The sequence below is a fragment of the Paroedura picta genome, chromosome 15 (genome assembly GCF_049243985.1).
Source record: "Paroedura picta isolate Pp20150507F chromosome 15, Ppicta_v3.0, whole genome shotgun sequence".
Taxonomy (NCBI): domain Eukaryota; kingdom Metazoa; phylum Chordata; class Lepidosauria; order Squamata; family Gekkonidae; genus Paroedura; species Paroedura picta.
In genome coordinates this window covers 932,219-954,378 of record NC_135383.1, presented here as the reverse complement: position 1 = coordinate 954,378, position 22,160 = coordinate 932,219, and the positions used below count along the sequence as shown (strand labels likewise).

General features: G+C 58.1%; 1 protein-coding gene across 1 annotated transcript in view; it reads right to left on the bottom strand.

The window, feature by feature from the left end:
* Positions 1 to 1,934: 1,934 nt before the first annotated feature.
* IGSF21 (immunoglobin superfamily member 21) overlaps positions 1,935 to 22,160 on the bottom strand; it is a 78,475-nt gene continuing 58,249 nt past the window's right edge. The window contains exons 4-10 of the mRNA XM_077311720.1: positions 18,158 to 18,276; positions 11,767 to 11,882; positions 10,605 to 11,076; positions 5,393 to 5,478; positions 4,738 to 4,930; positions 4,205 to 4,243; positions 1,935 to 3,656 (exon numbers count right to left, since the gene is read on the bottom strand). Of these exons, the coding sequence (XP_077167835.1) occupies positions 3,583 to 3,656; positions 4,205 to 4,243; positions 4,738 to 4,930; positions 5,393 to 5,478; positions 10,605 to 11,076; positions 11,767 to 11,882; positions 18,158 to 18,276 (1,099 nt within the window). The 3' untranslated portion in view covers positions 1,935 to 3,582. The remainder of the gene's footprint in view (positions 3,657 to 4,204; positions 4,244 to 4,737; positions 4,931 to 5,392; positions 5,479 to 10,604; positions 11,077 to 11,766; positions 11,883 to 18,157; positions 18,277 to 22,160) is intronic.

Here is a 22,160-nt window from a genome sequence, read left to right as displayed (position 1 = left end):
CTGCGTGGCACCAGTTTTGCCTGCTTGGGAATGAGGTGAGGCTCCAGCGAATCCGAACGGCGCACCCCTGCTCTCTTGCGCCCTTGACACAATGGCACACTGTTCCATCTGAGATGGCACGAGGACAAGTTTGTTCTTTTTTCCACACCGGTGGGGGAGGGGGGGAATAGGGCTGGCATTTTAATATTTAAAATGTGTTTTATACACTTTCTGATGTATCATCTGGATATAAATGGCAAGGCATTTTATGAAGCGCATAAAAATTTTATGGCACATCTGCACCATGCCGCAGCCATGCTGGAGAAGTTGCCGGCATCAGAATTAAGTGGCAGGGGTCTCTGCACACAGGCCCCTGCCTTCGTCTGCAATAAAGACATGCTTCCGTCACGTGCATCCCTCTGAAGACCTCTTCAAACCGCGCTGTGGGTGGGGAGGCCAGGAATTCGGCTTGGGAGGCTGGCAGGAAGGAGTTCCCACGACGCTCTGGTTTCAGAGTTACGGCCTCCGTGTCCGTGGGTATCCGGGGGCCACCTGCCCAGGCCGCCCTGGATGGGCCCTCGGGATCAGCGTGAATGGCCTCGGTGCTAATTGGATTCTTCCTGTGGGGGCCCTCTTTCTCCACCCTCCCTTTGGGCAGGGGTCTTCCCTTCTGAGATTCTGTCCATTCCCCCCCCCCCCCGTATGCCACCAAGCAGAGCTTGGGAGAGAGCAGAGGTGGGCAAAAGGCCCCCCTCTCCCGGATTCTGCTCCATCTTTATCAAAATGTGTTTGATGTCCCTGGATGTTGTTCTGCTGTCTTGCCTGGGGAAGCTTTTGCTTGGGGTGAATGTTCAGCAACCTGAACGGTCCTGGGAGAACTTGGGTTTTATTTAGCTGAACTGTTGACTGTTCCCTGGAAACTCCTCGACTGTTTTGCCCGAGGAACATCTTCCAGGTTGCTTCAGAGCGTTCATTTTTCGGTGGCCAGTGCAGCGCCCCCCCCTCCCGGATTCTTCCAGGAGGACTCTGGGCTCCTTGAGGGCTTCCAAACTGCGGCTGCAGGCTGCGCCAGAGTTCAGGCCCCCGCGAGGGGCAGCTGCTGGCTGCCACCGGCCGGCCGAGCATGGGCATTAAAAGCCCCCAGTGCAGTGCAGCAAAACCCATATTTTGCCTAATATATGCTAATTTGATTTTAATGGGATTCAGATTTTTCAACAGCAGCACAGAGTTAGCTGCAGTAAGTTATAATCATATCTAATTGGTAATTCTAACATAACAAATTTCCAGGATAAATTATTCGTGGTTAATAGCCCCTGGAGAACAAGAATGGGGTATGTGTGTGTGTGAGAGAGAAAGAGAGGTCCACACACACACGTATATAGGAGTGTGTCAGTAGCATAAAAACCCCCAAGAGATGAAGGAGTTCAAGGTGAAGGCAATTTTTAAACATGTTAAGTGTGTATTTCAGGTGCAGGCGGGGGGGGGGGAGGGCGAGGGGGTTGGGCAAACGCAGGCTATAAGGTACGGAAACAAGGTGAGGCTACTGCGGAGATCTATCAGCGGCTGGTAGCCGTAACAGCGAAATAAGAACCTCCATGTTCAGAAGCAGCCTATTTAACTAGTAGATTCTAGCAGCAGGTAACATGGGGGGAGGGGGGCGTCTTTTATTGCAAGGCTGATTTGGGTGGGTGGCCATGTTGGTCCGTCACAGGCAAAGACAGACTGAGTCCAGTGGTGTTTTTAAGGCCAGCAAAGTTTAATTCAAGGAATCCTGAGCCAGCAGAGCTCCCGAGAACAGAGTGTGTCTGGGATGGCGCAGGGGACGGACGCTGCATGGTCTTGCCCGGGTTCTCGGGAGCAGGTTCACACGGGCGTCGAATTCTTTCCAGCTTCCCGGCAGAAGCAGCGGCCTCTTCCCAATTCTAGACGGGTATAGCAGCCGCCCCTCCCTGGTCTTGCCCCTCCCCTCCCCCGCCAGCTCACAGGTGTTGGAATATGAAAGGAAGCCTAAATTAATATGCACTCCGCCAGTACTGCTTTGTGGGGCCAGAGGAATGGGCATGAATAAACAATCCCGGAGCCGACTGAGGGGTTTTGTTGGCTTGTTACAAAGAGCAGGCGAAGGCTAAAGTGGGCTGGGAGCGGAAAGAGTGACCACTTGAGTTCCAGGCCCCTCCTCGGAGAGCACTGGGTGGGGGGGGGCGGGGGGGCCATGTTAATATTCTGCTGCTGGTCAGCCGGCCGGAGCTGCTTCCTGGGTCTGCTCCTGGCAGGGCTCTAAAGCTGGCATCACAGAAACGGAGCACGTCTGGATCATTTCTTCAGATGCTGCATAATTTATTCTAGAATCCTTTTTTAAAATAATATTTTGCATAATTTCCTGCAGACGAGTAACAAGGAGATGGGACCGGGCCTCCGACCCTCCGCCAGCCCTCCAGGCTCCCCTTCCAATGCGGCCTGAGCACTGCCCAGCACATCTCCCCAGCCCCAAGGACTGCGCACCTGACGGAAAAGAAGAGCTGGCAGGCATTCTGCATGTTTTGCTGCCAGTGCACTGGCCTCGTGGACAGATTGCCCAGGGGTGACCCCAAAAGACCCCAGCTGGGGCCACCCCATAGCCGCCACTGAACAGCCCTCCCAGTCAGGGGCCGGCCGGGCTTCCAGTCGGCCTGTTCTGGGCTCCTTGGGATTCCTGGCCAGGTTTGGACGGCTGTGGGGGGACGTCCCCGTAGCTCCAGCCACAAGCTTCTCCAGCAGCTCCGGCGGCTCGTCTGTCCTGTCACCCCAGAGAGGGAAATCTTTCTGTAGGCCCAGAATCCCAGCATGGCAGGGGGCATGGGGGCAGAAGCCCTTTGCAGGGGGCCCCTGGGGCCCCAAGTGCTTCAGAGAGGAGGTTTTCTTTCTTGTACAGTTCACAAGGGTGTCGGGCTGGGATGAGGCCCTGGGAGGGACGGGGCCGGTGTCACAAGAAATGGGGCCCTCCCATCTGTGGCAAAGTGTCCAGTGGCCCATGAGTCAGTCTGAGCTGACTGCAGCCTCACGGAGGCAACTGGCCACCCGCAGCTCTGCTCCTGCGATCACCCTTACAAAAACAACCGGCCCAACGGTTAAGGCGTGACATTGAACTGGGCCAAGAGATTCTGCACCCGTGCTCTCCCCTGACACCCTCAGAAGTTCCCGGCAGCATCAGGCGAGGCTTGGTGGACCCTCGTCCCTTGCAAGGTGCCCTATGGCCCACCAGTCTGGCAGCTCCTGCCGAGGAATGCCAGGCGGCCAACGGAGAGCCCCCACCCCCCCTGGCAAAAGCCTGCCAGCTCCCGTCCCTGACCCCCGGACAGAGCTCTGCCCTTTGGGGAAATGCAAAGGAGCCTCCTCCTCCGCTTGTATGGTCATTGTTTTCGTTTTAATTAAACGGGATGAGAAAGCCGAGACACAGACAGAAAGAGACTGAGAACAAGACTGTACATAGTTCAGAAAAGGGGCCAGGGAAGCAAAGCAAAGGAGGAGGAGAAGAAGACGAAGGAGAAGAGGAAATAAGAACAATAATAATCATAGAAAACCGATCCAGGGCGATGGGGGTGGTGCCGGGCGCTGGCGGAAGCGTCACGTCACTTCTAAGATCCCTGTCAAGACGAGGGCCAGAACAAGCTGGGGGCCAGCGAGGCTGGCTGCTGCACCTGGGCGGGGAGAGAGGAAACCCGGTTGGGGAGGGCCACACAGAGACACACCGTCTGCGCCTCAGGTGGAAATCCATGATCCAGCACCACCCTCCCAGTCCAGAGACCTCGGCCACTGGGTGTGCGAGCACCACCAATACAGGTCCCAGTCACAGTGGGCGGGGGGGGGGACGTTCCTCTGCCTCCTGCTGAGCAAGGCCAAGGGCCCTTAGAGCCCAGCGTAGCCCGCTCTGACCGGCAGGGCTCTCCGGCAGGGCTGGAGAAGGTCAGCACAGAGGGCTGAGCAGGGGAATTCCTTGCACAAAGCAGATGATCTCAAGAGCCTCCTCCGAAGGTCAACGCAGCCGCTGGCAGCCAAGAGAGGAAAGGTCGGGGCATCAGGGGAAGCCAGGGGCAGCGGGCAGAGCTTCTGCACGGAACTGACCATCTGGGGGGAGGTGGGGCCCACAGGCGGTGAGGGTGGAAGACAGAAGCTCACAGAGGGGCTGACGGCCAAGGGACCGGGGCCGTTCTCACAGGGGAATTCCACAGAAAAGGCAGTTCCTTACCGTTTGAATCTTCTGTTCCTCTTGGGATATTTGGATTTTCTGATGAGGAAGAGGGGGGAAGGGACAGAAATAATCAGAGAGAAATTTTACGGGGGGGGGGCTCACAAGGGTTCCTGTTTTCTTCATGCACCCACTTGGTCCCAACATCCTTGAAAGCCCTGACTCTTACAGATGGCCCTGGGGAAAAGGTGGGGCAAAATGGCGGCATCTGCCACCCCAACATTATTTCTGGCCGAAGAAGCATGAGTGACACCGCCATGTTGTGCGATGTTCTAGGAACCCTCTAGAACTCTATGGTGGAGCACCAGAGGAATCAGAGGGATTCTTCAGAGTGTTTCACGACACGGTGTAACTCCACTTCCATCTTTGATGGGGAGGTGGTCTGATGCCCTTCCCCGTCCCCACCCCCACCCCCAGTCCCCCTGCCCGTGGCCAGCCACCGTGTGCAATGAGGAAGGCGCCTGGGGGGTGAGGAGGGCGTCTGGGGGGCCAGACCAGAGGGGGCCGAGGGAAGGCCACGGACTGTCCCCTACCGAAGACGATCAGCCGGGTGTGGGTGTCGGTGGAGCCGAGGGGGTTCTGTGCCGTGCAGCGGAACATGGAGCCGTTCAGCTCTGCCGGAACTCGCTCCAAGACCAGCTCTTTCCCGTCGTGTTCGGCACTGCCGTCGAGAAGCCTGCTGCCAACACGGGTCCAGGTGAACATGGGTTCCGGGAAGACTTCGTTCTGCAGTCCGGGCCAAGAGGGGAGAACCATCAGACCCAGGACGGCTGAATGGAACACAGCCAAGCCGGAAGCATCTCCAGCGTCACGAGGATTGGGGCCCCAACCGCCACCCGCCACCAGCCGCTTTGCCTTTCTCCCCTGGCAAAGCAGCTCCCGTCATCCAGGCCGGGGCAGGCCAAACGCACATCTGAGCAGAGAATTCTCCAGCAGTTTTGCATTCCCCTCTCGGTGATCGGACTCTCTTCAGACGTGCGTAGGCAAGCAACCCTCCCCCCCCTCCCAATTTCTCTGCTGGGAGCCAGACTGAAGTAGGGATTCAGGTGTCGGGGACAAAATCAGGGGGACACATATTCAGCCCCTACTAGCTGAGCTGCTGACAGAGAGTTTATCTCTGCCTGGTCTGCCTCCTAAGGCTGTTGTGAGGCTAAATTCTGGTGGGGATCACTGTGCACTGCAACCCACCTGAAAGCCCTGCACCAGGATGCGAACCGTGTCTCCAACCTGGGCCCTCGTCGGAGTCATCATGATCTTGGGTCCCTTGGGAGCCACTGCAAAAAAGAGAGCAGGTGGGTGGGGTGGGCCCCCAAGGGCCGGTCCCCTCCTCCCCAGCCTCCCGTGCACCGCCCCAGCCAGCCTTCCTGCTGGTCCCATCCTGGCTGCTCCGGGCTGCTTTATCCTCTCAAGCAAGGCTCAGCACCCTTTAGGGTCCAGGAGGGGGGGGGGCTAGGAGCCAGCAAGGGCACTGTGGGGCAACGTGGCCTCCCCTCGCCCAAGCGGGAACTCCGGGGTCTGGGCCCGGCCTGTACCCATTCTGCCAGGCAAGGCTTTGGGGCTCCCCATTTGCCGTCATTGCCCGAGCTGGTCCTCCGTTGCCCCGCTAGTGGCTGACGGGTGACTTTCAGCCGTCTTCCGAGAACAAGGCAAGATGTGCCGGGATTGACAAGGGGAGAGCGGTTGCCTCGGCAACGGGAGGGACACTCTCTGGCCCGCTTGTGCAGGCAAGACGGAGGGGGGGGCACATCCAGACCCCCAGACCAGCCCCTCCTGTCCCCACAAGATCGTCCCCAGCAGCCCCTGAGCACGCCCGCTTATCTCTGACCATTTCCGGCTGGCCTGGTCCTTTCTTGCCGCTGCCGACTCATCTGGGTGGCAGGCTCCACCAGAGGCACAAGCCGAGCCCCCCCGGGCACCTCTGTCCCTCCCTCCCCCTTCCAGATCCTGAGAGGGGTCTGAACGCTCAGGAAGATGTGGGGGGAACGGGACCCATGTGTCTCTTCACACCGACCTGACCAGGAGGGCCATGAAATCCTCTGCCCCCCCTCCCCTTCCCCGCACCTCCTTGTGCCGTGCCCCTCCAGACCAAGTCTGTTAAATTAACGACAGTCGGCTAAAGCAGAAGGATCTCTCCGTGCGGCCATGACGGCCCCCTTCCCCAGAGTCACATCCCTTGCTTGGGTACTTTCTCTAAAAAGGAGATGACTAATTTTTACGATCATTAATAAGCACTAGCAGGCCGGTTATGCCTCTTAATAAAAGGAGGTGATCAAATCCTGCGCTGTGGGTCATAACCCAGATGGAAGAACTGGGGAGGGGGCCCCTCTCCACCCCCACCCCCTGCCCTGCCCTGCCCTGCGGCCCCAGGAAGCAATGGGCCAGGAGGCACAAGGGACCCGGATTGGGCTAGGCACCCAGGGGTGGGGGATCTACTCGGACCCCAGCCGCAGCGTTCTGGACGGCAAGTGGGAGACTGTGAGATGTCTGCCTGCAGGCAACTGGGCATTCAGGGACGGGGCCCAGAGAGGCCGCTGCCCCTCAATTGCTCGTTTTCTTTTTAAAAAGACTTTACCAAGGAGCTTTCTTTGATCTCATCTGCAGGTCTCCTGGCTACACAACACAAGCACTAGATGATAAATGCGTACTCCGCCTGCAGGTCTGGCCACGGGGCCCCTTGCCAGAGGATGGGCAGGGTGGACGGAGAGGGTGGTGCCCTCCGTGCCGCCTGCCCCAAATGCAGCCCCGGGGGCCTCCAACCCATACGCCAACCTCGCTGCTCCTTCCGTTCAAGCAGCCGTACCCACGGGAGAGGGGCGGGAGGGGGTCGAGGAGTCAGCGTGTGGAGTCTCTTCTCTGCAGGCCCATAAAACAGGAGAAGGCCATTCCTCCTCTGTCCGCAAACACCTGACGCAGGCGCACCGCACTCACGCGGCCCACCCGGCAGTAAATCATCCCTGCCAGGGGAGTCGGTGCCCCATCAATTATTCAGTCTTATTTACAGGTGCCATGAAAGTCTCTCCGCGCAAACTCTCTGGTTGTTAGCATGGCCCCGGGCTGACAGGCCAGTGCCGGGAAGCGATGGATCTTGGTGTTTGTGCCGGAGCTTCGCCTGTCTTTGGGCGAACACGTTCTCATCGCAAGGCATCAGTTCGCCCAGAAAGGAGAATGTCGAGATCAGAGGAAGGGGCCTGTTAGATCTTCAGACTTGCCAGAGCTGTGACAGGCAAAGGATGTTTCCGCCTCAGAGGCAGCTGGCTGCTTCACCCGCACTTGCCCGTCACTGCAGTGCCCACGCTGAGAGAGAGAGAGAGAGAGGTGTGCTGGCCGGCCGGCCGGCTGGCCGTCTCCCTCCGTCCTCCAGCACTTGGGCCGCGTGGCGGCAGGGGGCAGGGCGGAATGACAGCCGTCCCGTTACCCCCACTTTAGGAAGAGGGCTCCTCTGGTGTGTGATTTGGGGATCTGGGGTGCAAAGGGGCCTCAGTGTTTGATGGAGGGTGGTCCCAATCCACAGACGACTTCATGAACACCGCTGTGCCCAGCGATGCTGCATGGGGGTGCGGCTGGGATCCTTCACAAGGGCAAGCAGGTTCAACAAACAGTTTTCTGATACAGAGCGGGAGGGATTGACAGAATGGGGCAGAAATAGCCCCCTGCTCCAGATGCCAGCAAGACTCTGGCATGGCCTTGTGGGGCTGGTCGTGCAGCCAGACCCGGTTGTCTACGTCCTGTCATGACATCACCGCACTGCTTAAGGGGCCCCTGGTTCATTGGCCAAAAGGGCATCCAAAACGGCAGCCAGGAAGCGCAGCAAGGTGAAACCGGCCAAAGTGGGATGAAAAAGTCGCTTTTTAGTGGTGTTCCCTGGAGAAGGTCCATTCACAGAAGCCCCCCTTTTTGCACCCCAAAAGCTCAGCCCTGGCTCCATCTCCTGGCCTGGGTCTCCAGCGGCTCCAAAAGCTGGAAAGACATGGGGGGGGGGAGCGCTGGAAGAGGTTTTGAGCCCCTCTCCCCCAAGCAGAGGGTCTTTGAGGGTGCCCATATCTGGCAAGCAGGAGATTTACGTCTCCCCCAGCCCAAGGCAGCTTTTCCTCTGGGATTAACATAAAAGGTATTTTGTCTTTAATATGTAAATGCCGAATTTGACAGGAAAAGAGGAGCTCTTTGCAAAGAGGCAACTCAATGGATTGTTTGATCAGGACACCCTTCCCAGGATTAGCTCCTTACAGAACAGGGGCTAATCTTCCTCCAGCCTGCAAGGGGGGGGAGAGGGCGGGGGCAGCCTTGCACCCGGGGAGGGGAGTCTAATGGCTTCTCTAAAGTGATTAAGGCCTTCTTTGACAGGGAGTTTTCAGTGGAGGCCCCAATCAGCTCCGAAGGCTGCAGTCCTGCCCTTCAGAAGCGGCTGAGAGGCCTTCAGCCAAGGAACAGAGGCAGGGGCTCTGCCAGCCTCTTCCCACTCCCCCCCCCCAACTGGAACAGGCCTGGAGTGAGGCAAACGCAGGGGGACAGGGCAAGGCCAGCTCAGTTGTCTCCCCTTCTTGAAGCACAAATGAGTGGGCGTTACCCATTGCCTTTAAAAACCTTCTTTTTATAGCTCCCCCAGTGTTTTGGTTCTTCACTTGTTGTGCTTGGCTAGACTGGGAGCTGGTTTAAGGAGTGTGATGGATTTATTTCAAAAAAAACTGAGCCCAGTAGCGCCTTTAAGACCAACAAAGATTTCTTGAAGGTGTGAGCAGGCACCCCAAATCACACTTGGTTGGTCTTCCAGGTGCCTGATTGGGCTCAAATCTTGTTGTGATCCTTCCGACCAACACGGCCACCCACTTGAGCCTGTATTTCTTTGTTGCTTTGGAGCAAACGGAGACTGCTTGGCTGACACCCAGGAAGCGGAGAAGAGCCATCCCTCCGTCCAGCATAAAGGCCGGTCAAGAGCCGCCTCCTCTGCTCCCCTCCAGCTAAACTCCCCTGAAGCCAGGATACCTGAGTGGGGGGGGGGAGAGAAGGGCCGTGTCTGTCGTGTGTGTGTGTGTGGGGGGGATGCACGGCCACCGTTGCAGAGCGAGGAGCAGAGTGCTCGGTCGGTCGGTCGGGAGGCCTGTTCTAGGGTGCCCCTGAGGGTTGCTCATGGCCGCAGAGCCCATTAGGCATAAGGGCAAGCAGGGAGAGCAGGAGGGGGAAGGAACTGCATTAATTCGGAGGGAGGGAGGGAGGGCACCACCCTCTCCTGGCCACCCGTGTCCATTGCCCAGCTAGTTTCCCCAGAGACCAGCTTGCAAGCAGGGCTGCCTTCTCCCGGCTTCTCCCGGAAACTCATGAAGAAGATCCGGTCGTGAAGCCGTTTCCCCAATTCTGAGAGGTCGCCACGCCCCCCTTGGAGGCTGGCAGCCTAGCACTGCAGCGTCCCTCCCTGGCCCAGCAGGGCTGGAAAGGAAGAGGCCAGCTTAGAAGGAAGGCAAGAATTAGACACTTTCGAGTGGATTAATTCAAGGCACACGGCAAACTATTAACGTGCAAATACATTCGCGTATCCCGCCACACATCTGTGGGGGTGGTTTTTTTTTTGGAAAGCCGAAAGAAGCCTTTTCGCCAAGGCTTTTAAGGAGGGGTTTTTGTCTTTCCCATCTGTTTTACCTCCAGCTTCTGGGCTGAGGTCTGTTTTATAGACACCTTCATTTATTCTGTTGGGTTGTTTTTTTAATGACCCTCAGCTTGCTTTACTGGCTAGTTTTTTATATTGGTAAACTATTATTTTTAATTGCAAACCGCCTTGAGCGGGTTTTTTGAAAAGGTAGCACAGATATCTCTGAAAGAAAGAAAGAAAGAAAGAAAGAAAGAAAGAAAGAAAGAAAGAAAGAAAGAAAGAGGGAGGGAGGGAGAGACGTTTGAAGAAAGGTAGGACTCCAAGAGACCAGAGTCCGTGATGGGGAAGGCGGGCCCTCTCTGCTCTTCCCTGGCCCCCCCCCATCTCCCAGCAGAGCAGCCCAGACCCACGCAGGCCTCCTGGAGGCAGATTCAGGTGGGCAGCCCAGCCATGCTGGTCTGAAGCAGCACAACCAGTTCAGAGTCCAGAGGCACCTTGAAGATCAACAGAAAGCTCAGGAAAGCTTCTACTCAGAATTAAACTGGGTTGGTCTTCAAATTTGGACTCAAACTGGACTCAAATTTGCTCTGGAGACAATTGGTCCTCACAGATTAGAATGGGACTCCCCCCCCCAATCACCCCAGACTCAGGAGAACAATTATCGGCTCTGGGGGACAGGTGAGAGCTCCCAACGAAGCGTGCGGAGGCCTGAGACTTGATGCCCTTGCCAGGGGTCCAACAGCTCCTGTGGCGCCCGCCCCACCCCACCCCACCCCCTGTTCCCGGGCCGGCCAGGGCACTCGAGCCCGTCCCTCTTACCTAGAGTCACCTCGGCCTGCATGGGCATCGAGAGGGCGGGGTGCTTGACCTCACAACTGAAGAGGGCGTCCTTGTCTATCTGGGGGTTAAGCGTCCACATGAGCATGGCCCGCACCTCCACGGTGCCGTCGCTGAGGGGCAGGTGCGTGTGGTGGAAGTAGTAGACGGGCTCCACGCTGTGGATCCAGCGGGGGAACTCCCGGCTCACCACTGTCTCTGGGATGGCCTCCGTGGCCAGGCTGAACAGGAGTCCCTGGTCCGGGGTGAGGCCTTTCAAAGGGTCCTCCGTGAACGGCCTCCCGCCCCGGTCGTCCGCGTCCAGGAGGGTCAGCGACTTCTGCATCTTGGTGTCGTCCATGTCCCGGGTGAGCAGGTTCCGAGACGCCCGGCCATCTTGCAGGCTGGCGGCGCTGACGGGGGGCTCGGCCAGGGGCACCACCTCGATCAGCTCCCCGTCTCTCTTGAAGTACACCTGCAGGGAGGGAGATGGGCAGGCCCTGAGAAGGCTGGATCCCCTCGAGATCCCCTCTAGCCTAAAGCACCGAAGGCTCGTTTTATCCTGCGCTTCAGTTACTGTGATGTGGTTTTCCTGAAATGTCGCTGCTACGGGGGCTTCTTCCTTGACTGCTCCAGAGGCCCAGCAGCTCTGGCCATGCTCCCGTCCTGAGCTCAGCTGCAAGGAGGAGGAGGAGGAGGAAGAGGCACCCAGGTCTGCCCCGGGCATCGCCTGTGTAAGAAGGACCAGGCAGCAGGTGAGGCGTTCCCAAGCACACGCAGAGGGACTTCCTTGCCACACACAGTCCAGGTGCTTCTCCAGCGGCCAGGCCTCTGGGGCACCTGCAGGCGGCAGATTCCGCTATGGGGGGAGGGGTCTGGGTGGGGAGCCTGCGGCACAGCTCCTCTGCAGAAGTAACGCCTGCTAAAATCTTTTTGAATGTGTCTCTCTGAAGAGAAGATTGCATTCCATTTCGGAACAGCTCCTTTCAAGCCTCCGATGTCACGGTGTAATGAAACAGCCACGGGAATGTTTGCAGATAAGTGTGGTGTTTTTAAGAAACAGCGAGAGGCTTACTTCCTCCCCCGCCCCCCCATCCCTTTTTGGAATTTAAATGCTTCCGATACAGGAATGAATACATTCCCCCCTCCCAGCCCCAAAACTTACCATGGGGGCTGGCTTCCCCCCAGAGACAATGCAGACCAAGGTGAAGTTCTGGGCCTGGTAGCGGCTGAAGGGCGCAGGGGTATCTGCAGCGATGACGGAGATCGAAATGGGGGGAGCTGGGGGCGGGAGGAAGAGCTCAAGGTTACCCCAAGTGGCCGCTTGCATCATTCCCCCAAAGAGCGTGATCCTGCCAGGGAGAGGGGGCTCCTGCTGAGAAGACCCTGCCGGGTGGCCTTTCTCTCAGCCCGTCTCCTCCCCTGCTAGCCCTGGAACACCAACACCGCAAAAACCCCCCCCCGGAAAAGGGGAAAGCCACCTGCCATGCGGATGGGGATGCCAGCCTCCAGGTGGGGCCTGGGGATCCCCTGGAATCAGAGCTCATCCCCAGATCAGTCCCCTGAGAGATGCTTGAGAGGGTGGTCTCCGCAGCATGAGACCCCACCCCAAATCCCGTCCCCTCCCAAATTTCTCCGCCACCAGAGGAGGCCTCTGAAAGATGGCGGCCAGAGATGCTTCTGGTTTGTCACGTCCCCTCCCGTGTCTCCCGGCCCCCCTGCAGAAACAGATCTTGCGCCCCCCTCCCCTGAGACCCACGGGACGGGAGGCCCACAAGTGTAAAATCATAGATCTGCATCAAGGCAGGAGAAAGATGGGCCTGCTGGGAAGGAAGAGGAATGCTTTGGGACCGTGGGAGGGAGACAGCAGACAGATAAATGGAGGAGGAGGAGGAGGAGTTACGGGCAGGCGGAGGAAATACGCGCGCCAACCCTGGAGGGCTGGCAAGAGGCTTAAATAACAGACTGGGGCCGCTTGTGCAGCGTGGAATGCGACAGCAGCGGTGTGGGTGCCTGACGGGAGATGAGTGGTCCTGCCAGGCCTGGGCCGCCATCTTATGCTTTGTTGCTGCGACTCAAGAACAGCGGGGGTTGGATTGCGCGCCTCGCCTACTCAGAAACCGGGGGGGGGGGGATGCAGAGAGGTCATGACGTCCTTCCCAAGGCAGCCCTACACGTGACATCACCCACTCTAGAATGCAGCAGGAACCCTACGCTAGAACCGGAGTCTCCACGGAATGGAGTGATGTCACTTCCAGGCGATGTCACTTCCCCTGAGCAGCAGTCGCTGGCTGACAGTCCAAAGGGGGTGACCTCACTAGCCCGTGCTGCCCCCGATAGGCCAGCTGCACCCCTTCCCCCTCTTGGGGGGGCCATGCCAGCACTGAGTCCTTACTAAGAGACTGTCATCAGAGGCCTTGGCTGCCATCAGCATATAACCGCTCCTGCCTGCGGTCGCTGCCCTTCCGGAGGTTCGTCCGGCCTTTCATTTCCTCGCCTGGAGACCCCGCCGGGATCCTGGGGACGCAGCAGGCTGGCTTAATTGAAGCAATCAGGCCTCCACTCTCCAAGTCAGTATTTAGAAGGGAAATGTGCTGGATGCGGCGAAGGAAGGAAAATTAAAAACACGGCGTGCTTAATGTGGTGCTGTCTGTGGAGGGGTGGGGGGGCAGCCGCTCCCAGTGGGTGAGGGTTTTATGCCCTGAAGCATAAGATTTGATGGCCCTTAATGTCCCCGCTTGCATAGCTACACATGTTATTACTAGGCATAAAAATCATCCAAACCCAATTTGGACGCCAGGCGTGGTGTTTTGTCGCAGTGACCTCTTTGGCTGCCGAATCCCGCCCTCCCCCCTCCGCCCTCGACTCAATGGAGCATCCGCTCCCCGTTACAGCTTCCCCACGGAAGGGGGTCCAGGAGACATGTCTACTTGTTACAGCGGAGAAGAAAGAACGCCTGGGCAGGGGGAGGGATGGAGCCGGATGGAGCTGGAGGTCTGGCCCACCGGACCTGCTCTCTCTGGCCGTAGCGTCTTGGGGAGCTGGGAAGACTCTGCCTGGGGCCCAGGAGAGCGGCAGCCAGTCCAAGCCCAGAGTGGAGGGTGCCAGGGGTCCGCCTTGGGGTGAAGCAGCCATGCTGATCCCTGTCTCGATGGAGCTGCATTTCCTGTGTGCATGGCTAAAACACGTGCTTGGTACACACATGCATCCAGCTGGGTGACCCTGGGCTAGTCACAGTCCTCTTAGAGCTCATCCCATGGAGCAGTTCTCCCAGACCTCTCTCAGCCTCACCTACCTCACAGGCCGAGGGAGAGGTTTGTAAGCCACTCTGAGATGCCTTCAGGGAGTAAAAAACAGGCGGCAGAACTGCAGCTCTGTTTCTTCTTCTTCCTCTGTTTTTCCAAAAAGAATCTCTCCTGCTGCAGCCTTTCTGCACTTCCCGCAGGCCTGAGGTCCCAGCCCCTCTCCCTGTCCGTCTTCCTTTTCCGAGCTCTGTTTCTGGATACCCCCATCGGCGCAGGGTGGCAAGGGGCCAGTGCCTCACTTCCAGCAAGCCCCTCTGCAACGCCCCCTCCCCTCCCACACACATGGCAGCCCTCCCCCCCCCCGGGAAGCGACACCCTCCCCTCGGATCCATCCCAGCAGCCCAGCTGAGAGGTTCCTCTGGCGACCTCCTTCCCTGGCTGCCTCTGAGGGACTCTTTCTCCGGCAGGGCTTCTTCCTCATTACCAGGAGACTTGTAAGTCGGGGGCCGGCAAGACGAGCCAGAGGTTCCCCGGAACCTTCTTGCTGCTCTAATGGGGGCTGCTGGGCTCATCTGTAGGCGGAACGGCTGCTCCTCAGGGGATTCCAGGCCAGCCGGGGACGGAGTGCAGAAGGGGGCAGAGAAGCAAATTAAGAAAGAGGGAGGGAGGAGAAGGAGCAGCAGAGCTCAAGCTAAACCTCTCCGCAGGTCCAGCTGGCAGAGAAGGAGAAGGAAGTAACGGCTGAGCATCCTCTGCAAAGTTCCCCTCTTCCGACGTCTCTCCCGATCCCTCTGATGGGCTTGGGGTCGGGGTCTCACATCTGTGCAGAGTTCGGCTTGAGGCCCCCTTCCGGGAGGAAGTGCATCAAGGCCTGATTTCCCTCCCCTGTGGAGCTGGACCTGGCGCTGGAGTCGGAAAAGGCCCACACTGGAAGGGCAGGCTCTGTCTAAGATGGGATAGCCTCTCCCCGGAGCTTCCTGGCATCCTCCTGGAGGGCCCTGCTGCCCTGTTGGGGAATGAATTATTCTTATCCTGCTGCGGGGGGGGGGGGGTTACTGGCCTCTCTTTGAACCCTGAGGGCCACTGAGATGCCAGGGGAAGGAGATGGCGCCTTGAGGCACTACATTTCTCCAGCTGGAGTGCGCAGAGACGAAAGGAGCATTTCCTGCTTTGCAAAATAAAAGCGGGAGCCCCGTTCCCATCAACACACCTTCAGGGGAATGAGCGGCAGCCCTTAGGCAAACGGTGCCCAAACAGTCCGGCTTTTCTTGTATTGCTTTGGGAGACCCATCCTGGACCCTCCCCTCGAAAGGAAGAGGACCAAACAGGGGCGACTGTCCTTTGGCTGAATCATGAGAAGACGCGACTCGCCGGCAAAGACCATCTTGCAGGGAAAGAGGGAGGTCCGAGGGGAGGAGGGAAGCTCCCGGCCTGAGAGGGTCTTTCCAGGGTGTGGGGGGAGGGGGCCCCTGCCGGGTGCCCAGGGTCTCAAACCGGAACGTTGAATGGTGGGCTCCACACGCCTTCTTCTCTTAGCCTGCAAGGTTACCTTGACAAAGGGGTCCGCTTCTGAACTGCTGGACCCCAACTGCAAACGGCCAGAAGGGGGCACCATGACCCCCCACACAGCGGAGAGCAGCCAGGGCACACCCCTGCCTTCCACACGTCACCCAAGAAGGTCTCCACATGGCTTGGCTGTTTCCACTGAGCCAGGAATGTTCAAATGGCCTCCGCTTGCCCATCGAGGCCCGACCATCCGCTTGGACTTAGGTCAGCTTTCCCAGGCACGAATCTCCCTTTGCACAAAAGCTGAGCCCACCACGGAAGAGGGAACTCAATCAGTTTACCTTATGTATTGACTTATTGCCGGGTGGGAGGGATGATACAGTCCAAGGATAAGCTGTGAGGTGGAATTCTTTTGCATATATCGATTGCCTCGGTTTATAAGGAAGCTAAGCTGATGAAGCCAGCCTGTCACAACAGTGCAGAAGAAGGGGCTGGACAACACAACAGGCAGGGAGTAGCCTCTCCCCCCCAACATTCCCACTCCATCACCTTTTGGAATTTCTTTGAAGGTAGCAAGGTGTCCTTTGACTCACGTGCATCAGTTCACTCTGAGCAATGGCTGCCGTTGGGGGGCTTAATCACGTTCATGATTTTACCCACTAAGAAATACAATTGAGGTTAAGATTTTTCCTCCTTTTGTAAATTGGCAATACTGGCTTTCTATCACCAGGTGCCGCTATAGCGCAACTGGAGGCACACCTAACATGACTCTACCAGTGCCTGGGGGCAAACACAAGCAGGACTGAAAAAACCAAGCCCCAAACAGCTGGTTGAGTTTGCACTGGCACAGTCTGACGGTGACATTTGGAGAGCGACTGGCCAGAGTCTCTCAGAAACTGCCAATTATTTCCCGCCAAGAGCCCAGAACACATTGTCCTGTCAGAAGTGGGACACGCATTAGGGGTTAATTCCGGCTGCTTTGTTCCATGTCTCCATGGCTATTAGATTCACCTGCTTCGGAGGAGGAGAAGGACAGCCTCCCATAGGCCAACCTGACCTCGTTTGGTGCCTGCAAGGTTGGAGCCGGTTGCACAACAAGCCAGGGGGGAGAAGGAGCGCCGCTCCCAGCTCTGAAGGCCGTTCTGAAGCCACGGGTGGTTTCGTGTCCCTTGATCTCCAGGCACTTTTGCTTTTGCAAACTTGACAGGAAAGCTGCACTTCACCTCTCCTGCCTCCCCCCCAAGTTCACTGGAAGGTTATCGAGCTGCCTTGTCTTGGTCCGCCTAGCTCAGGAAAGCACAACTCCCCAGCCACGGGCCGAGAGATCCTTCAGCTGGAAATATCAAGAAATGGATCTGGGGCCGTCAGGGCTCAAAGCAGGTTCCCTGGCTCTGGTCCCCGGCCCAGGAAGTTTTCAATGCCTGAAGCAGCTGTAAAGCCAAGGGTGTCTCTGGTCGTGCGGGAGGAGGAGAAGTGGAGGGAGGAGATGCTGCCACCCTGGCTACTGCTGCCCACTCCGCAGGGTGGGGAGGGGTCATGTCCCCAGCAGAGTCTTTCCAAAGGCCCACTTGGGCTGGGGGCGCCTACCCTCTTGCTCACCCTCCCTGGGGAAGGTGCTCTGCAGACTCTTCTCCGAATCCGGCTTCCATCCAAGGCTGTCTGAGCTCTTCCTTTCTGGGGGCTTGGCCTGCTCCGCCAAGGGAGGTCTGGGCGCCCTTCCTCACGAGGGCCTGGAAGGCTGGTGGAGGCCCGCCTGCTGCCCTCCCCTCCCCTCCCCTCCCCTCCCCTCCCCGAAAGGGTGCCGGAGGCTGCCGGCGGCAGGAAACATGGCAGCAGCTGGTGCCGAAGCCGCTCTCCGCCCTCGTTTGTCATCTCCAGGTTTCTCCACGGCACATGAAGCCGCTCAGTAAATGTAAATGGCAACATCTGTTCCGTGCTGCTCCCTGGCCCGCCTCGCCCGGACCTGACGCGCTCTCGGCAGGAGCCACAAAGATGGAGGCCTGCCCTCTTGGCTCCGAGACCCACGGCCCGCTGGCTTCCGGGCCCTGCAGCTGCCTCCCCGCCCAGAGGGCCCCAGAGGGCTGCGAGGGACAGCTGGTGTTTGCATTTCGGCCGGAGTCTACGGATGCTGCTGATTCATTTTTAAAGACCTGCTCAGGCCAGAGTCACAAGTCAGGGCTCTGCTAGTGCCGAGGTTAACCCTGTACGGGCTGGGTCGCGTGGCGCTTCGTCTCAGAGCTCTGGCTGCTAAAACCGACCCCTCGCTGTGGGCACAACTGCCCAAGGGAGTCCTGGGCTGGGCGGGTGGGGGTGGGGGTGGGGGTGGGCTTTACGGCTGACCCTCTGCACATGTTGCTTTTATTGCATGGTCCTTACAAATGCTGGGTGTTTTGAGGAATGAGGCAGTTAGATTCAAGTCCGGAAGTTCCTTCCAGGCCCACTGGATCTGCAGGGCAAGGGCTTGTGATCGCCCGAGCTCAATTTAGTGCATGTAGCCAAAGACCACTGCAAACCTAAGAGGCCTGTGAGAGTCCAAGCCCCGTCCTCAGAGACCAGTGAGAGAAGATGCGTGAGGTACACTTCGAGGAAGCCAAAAGGCTCCCTGAACTAAGCCTGCTGGGGGCAGGGCTACATCCGAGGAGCCCGCAGGGCCCAACCAAGGGGCCACCGAGTCCTGCCCGCTGCCCCCAGAGGCCTGGGAAGCCACGAGCAGGACTTGTCTCCAGCACCCTGGGGGAGCTGTCTCCAAACCAGGGGGTCTGTTCACAGCAGACACGGCGGTTCCTTAGCAGCAGACAGACTTACACATCACATTGAGGAAAATGTTGCCAGACGCCAGCACCACCTTCTCCCGCGTGGCTCGGTCGTATATGCCCACGTGGCATTCGTAGGGGCCGTTGTCCGAGATTTGGACCTCGGGAAGCCTAGGGGGGAAAAGACGGCAGGATGAGGAAAGGGAACACGCTCATTCCTTGGGACGTGGTTCTGGGCTCTGCAAACCACTGGCGTAGGCGGTCTGAAGGCAAAAACAAAGAGAAGAAGAAGAGTTGGCTCTTAGGTGCCACTTTCCTCTCCCCGAAGGAGGCTCAAAGCGGCTTCCATTCGCCTTCCCTTCCTCTCCCCACAACAGACCCCCTGCGAGGGAGGTGGGCCTGAGACTGGCCCCCCCGGAAGCTGGCATCCCTAGCCAACCCCCCAGAGCTAGTGCTCTGCCTCTGAATCCGAGGGGGGAAACCTGCGGGAAAGCCCCCGTCCCCCTGTGCTCCAGCCTCCCCGCCAAGAGGCTCCCCCTCCTCGAGTGGACGAAAGAGGCCAGAGAACATTTTTCCCGAGGAGGAATTGAGTGCCATCGACCGGCTGTCTGGTTAGTAGTCAGTATTCAGATAATGGGCCGAGGGGGGCGGGGGGGGGGGAACGAAGCCTCTCTTCCTCGGCAAGGGAGCGGGGGATCAATAAACTATTAATAAACTGCAGAGGGTTTGGGGGGGAGATCTCTGTAATGCAGCTTAGCAGCTGGAGTTTACTAACCCTGACGGCTCTTCAGAAGGGTAAGTAATTGTGTTATTGCAATGCAGGGAAAAAGAGCACAGGGCGGGGGTGGGGGCGGGGGGGGGAGCTCTGGTGGACTGGGAGTGGGGGCAAGCACAGATGGGGGTCTGAATGCTGTGGTGGGCCAGGGGGCATGGCACCCCGCCCAGGAGTGGAAGCAGCATTTTTAAAATTGAAAACAGTATTTTTTAAATTGGACGCTTTGACTTATTGAGGGAAGCCAGTAGCAGCTTCAGCACTTTAAAAGAGCTCTGCTTGTCCCACGAAAGGGAGGTTTCTCTGTTGGGCTGAGCCCGGCTTAAGGCTGCCAAGTTTGTTTCTAGTGACCCAGCCCTCCAAACTGCCAAGACCACCTGGCTCCACCCTCAGACAGTCCACAGCTGGATGTTTTTTAGATCCCAAAATGGCAAAAAGTCCTCTGCAAATATTCTCAGAACCAGTTTGGAAGCTCCAGTTGGTGCAGAGCACACAGTTTGACCATTATCGGGAGCTGGCTGGAGCACACCTACGCCTTCCGTCCCGCAGTCCCTCCAGGGCTGAGCCAGCAGTTAAAGGGCACAGTTTGAAGCCGTGGCTGGGACACACACAATGTCCTCCAAGCAACACGAGAGGGGTCATGGCATGGAGGCAGGCAACGGCAGGCCACCTCCGATCGCCCCTTGCCTGGTTGCCAGACAACTTGCGGGTCTCCTGGCTATGACGCTCACCGTACAATAAATAAATAAATACTAAAGAAAAAGGAAAACTCTTCCAGCAATCCATGAAACTTGCCTTGAACGGGAGACTTCCCGCGTGCTACAATTACTTAGATTACAAAATCCTCCTCACTGCTCCTCTCCAGTGTCCCGTAGCTGACACTGCCCTCTTGAGCAGCAGCCATTGCACAGAGGAGGACATTCTGTGACATCACAGCAGCTCAGCCAATGGCCAGGCTGGCTCCCAGCCGATAGCCGGTCTCTGGCCTTCTGATGAGAGAGTCTCTCTTCTTCCCACATATCTTTGCAATGACTTGTGATTTAAAACAGCTGGCATTTATTCGGTCGCTGCTCTCGACTCCATGGGATGCAAATCAGCCAGTGTGTCTGATTTAAATATGTTTGGTTGATCCAAGCATCTCTGAGCGTGGCCAATTAATCCGCCAGGCAGACGCAGAGACAAGGAGCCGGGGAGGGGGGGGGGCATGGCTGCTGGAACAGGAGAGCGTCTGGCTGCAGAGCCGAGCGCCTTTTATTGCTGCTTTTAGCGGGTGTTGAACTCTTCCTCCACCGCCTTTAAAAACCCATTAACGCCTCCCCCTCCCCCTCCCCCCCCCTCCCCTCCGCTTTAGAACCGCTGCAATCATAAAGCCATGCGTGGGCTGACGGACCCAGAGTGTGGGATCAAGGGAGAGCATTGCTGGGGAGGGGCCCTCTGGCAAAGCAGGCCCCCCCCCCCGAATCTGGGGGGCGAGGGATGGCGGACTAGGCCCCCATGAGGGCGGCAGAAAAGGCCTCGTTTTGGGAACCTGCAAGGGTCACTCGCGCCCTCCGCACATGTTGCTCCTCACAAGCAAGCAGCCGCGCCCGCCCAGGAGGAGGCAGGTTCGATTGGCAATTATGCTCTCTGGCGTTAATCTCATCAGCATTAATTGTGCGGCCATATTCCATTATGACTCTTCACTCCTCCAAGTGCACAGGCCAAATGACCCAGAGGGACAGGAAACGGGCTCCCCGCTAGCCCCACCCACGCGGGGGTGGGAGTCGGGACCTCCACCTTGGTCCACAGATCTGTCACTGCAAGTGGGGAGGGGGTGAGAGCGTCCCCCTTTTATTCAGGGGTCCCCAACCCGGCACCCATGGGCTCCGTGGCAACCACAGACACCCCCCCCCCAGAATCCGATAAAGCGGGAAGAGCCAGATGGGACCTTGGCGCACCCAGCAGGGCCTCTGATTGGCTGCGCATGACTCCACCCACACATTGCATGGCTGGCCCCACCCCTCGTGGCAGCCTTTCTGCAGATGCCCCGTCACCCTGGGCCAGGTGTGAAAAGGGTCCACGGGCTCACAGGTGGAGCTCCCCTTTCCGGTGGCTGCTGGAAGAACACGCCCAGATGCCCTCTGGTGGTCCCCCTGGGCCCAGGTAGGCGAATGCCCACACACGCCAAAGGGGCTGTGCACGAGGGTGTCCTGGAGCCCTGGCCTCCCTGCCATCCCCAGGAACAACAGCAACAACCTGAGAGGCCTCTGGCCTTTCAGCGCCTCCCAGGTTGGATCTTCACAACAGCCCCACGGGGTTGTACAGGCCTCCAGATGTATAAATTAAGAACTATCCTCTAACGCTTGCTGGAGGTGAGAAAGTGCAGAACCAGATGAAGTCAAATTGAGCTTTTCACACACACACACACACCCCTCTCCAAATGTTCCCTCTTTCTTTTTGGGCTCAGTGCAGAGTCATGGCTGGTTCCTTTGTTTACTTAAAGAGCTTGGGACTGGGGGGGGGGGCTTTGCTTCCCCATGCAGCCCCCGTTCTGTATGGGTCTAAGAGGCAGAGAGGCCTTTCTCCAGCCCAGCACCCCCCCCCTCAGAAAGCCCCCTCCTCTTCAGCTGCCTGCAGGGCACGAAAGAGAAGATACAGCTAGTTTGTTCCTTTGATAGTCTCTGCTGCATTCTATTTTTTTAAAAACCTCCTAGAATCTGTTTTTTTTTTTTTGCCGGGATTTTAATTGCTTTGTAATGTGCTGTTTTTTGATTAAGAGGTTGGGATACAAATAAATATCAGCAGGGGAGACAGGAAGTGTGGACAAGGAGGTTTCCCTTGGCCGCCTATCGCTCCCCGCTGCTCCTCTGTGCTGCACCCCTTGCCTCCTCCTTCATGGGGGCTCAGCCGACTGCAGCGCCCCCCCTCCGCCCCGCCTTCCAGTTCCTTCCATTCACCTGCAGCTGCCCCCTTCCCTCCCACACGTGCTGGCAGGACCCACGAAGCCCTCCCAATAAAACCCACATGCGACTGCACCCTCTGCACCCCTGGCCGTGGAGTAAGCATCACCCCCAGAGACTCCTGACGCGGCTTCTGGGCTGGGTTTTATTCATGCACAGACTCAGGCAGTGGGGAAGGGGGCGTTGAGGCAGCCCACGTGGCCGGGTGGCTAAGAGCAGAGGCCCCTCAGCTGGAGAACCGGAGTTGATTCCCTACTCCTCCTCTACAGGCAGCCAGCCAGCCAGCCAGCCAGAGGACCTGGGGCCATCCCCAGTTCTCTCAGAGCTCTCTCAGCCCCACCTCC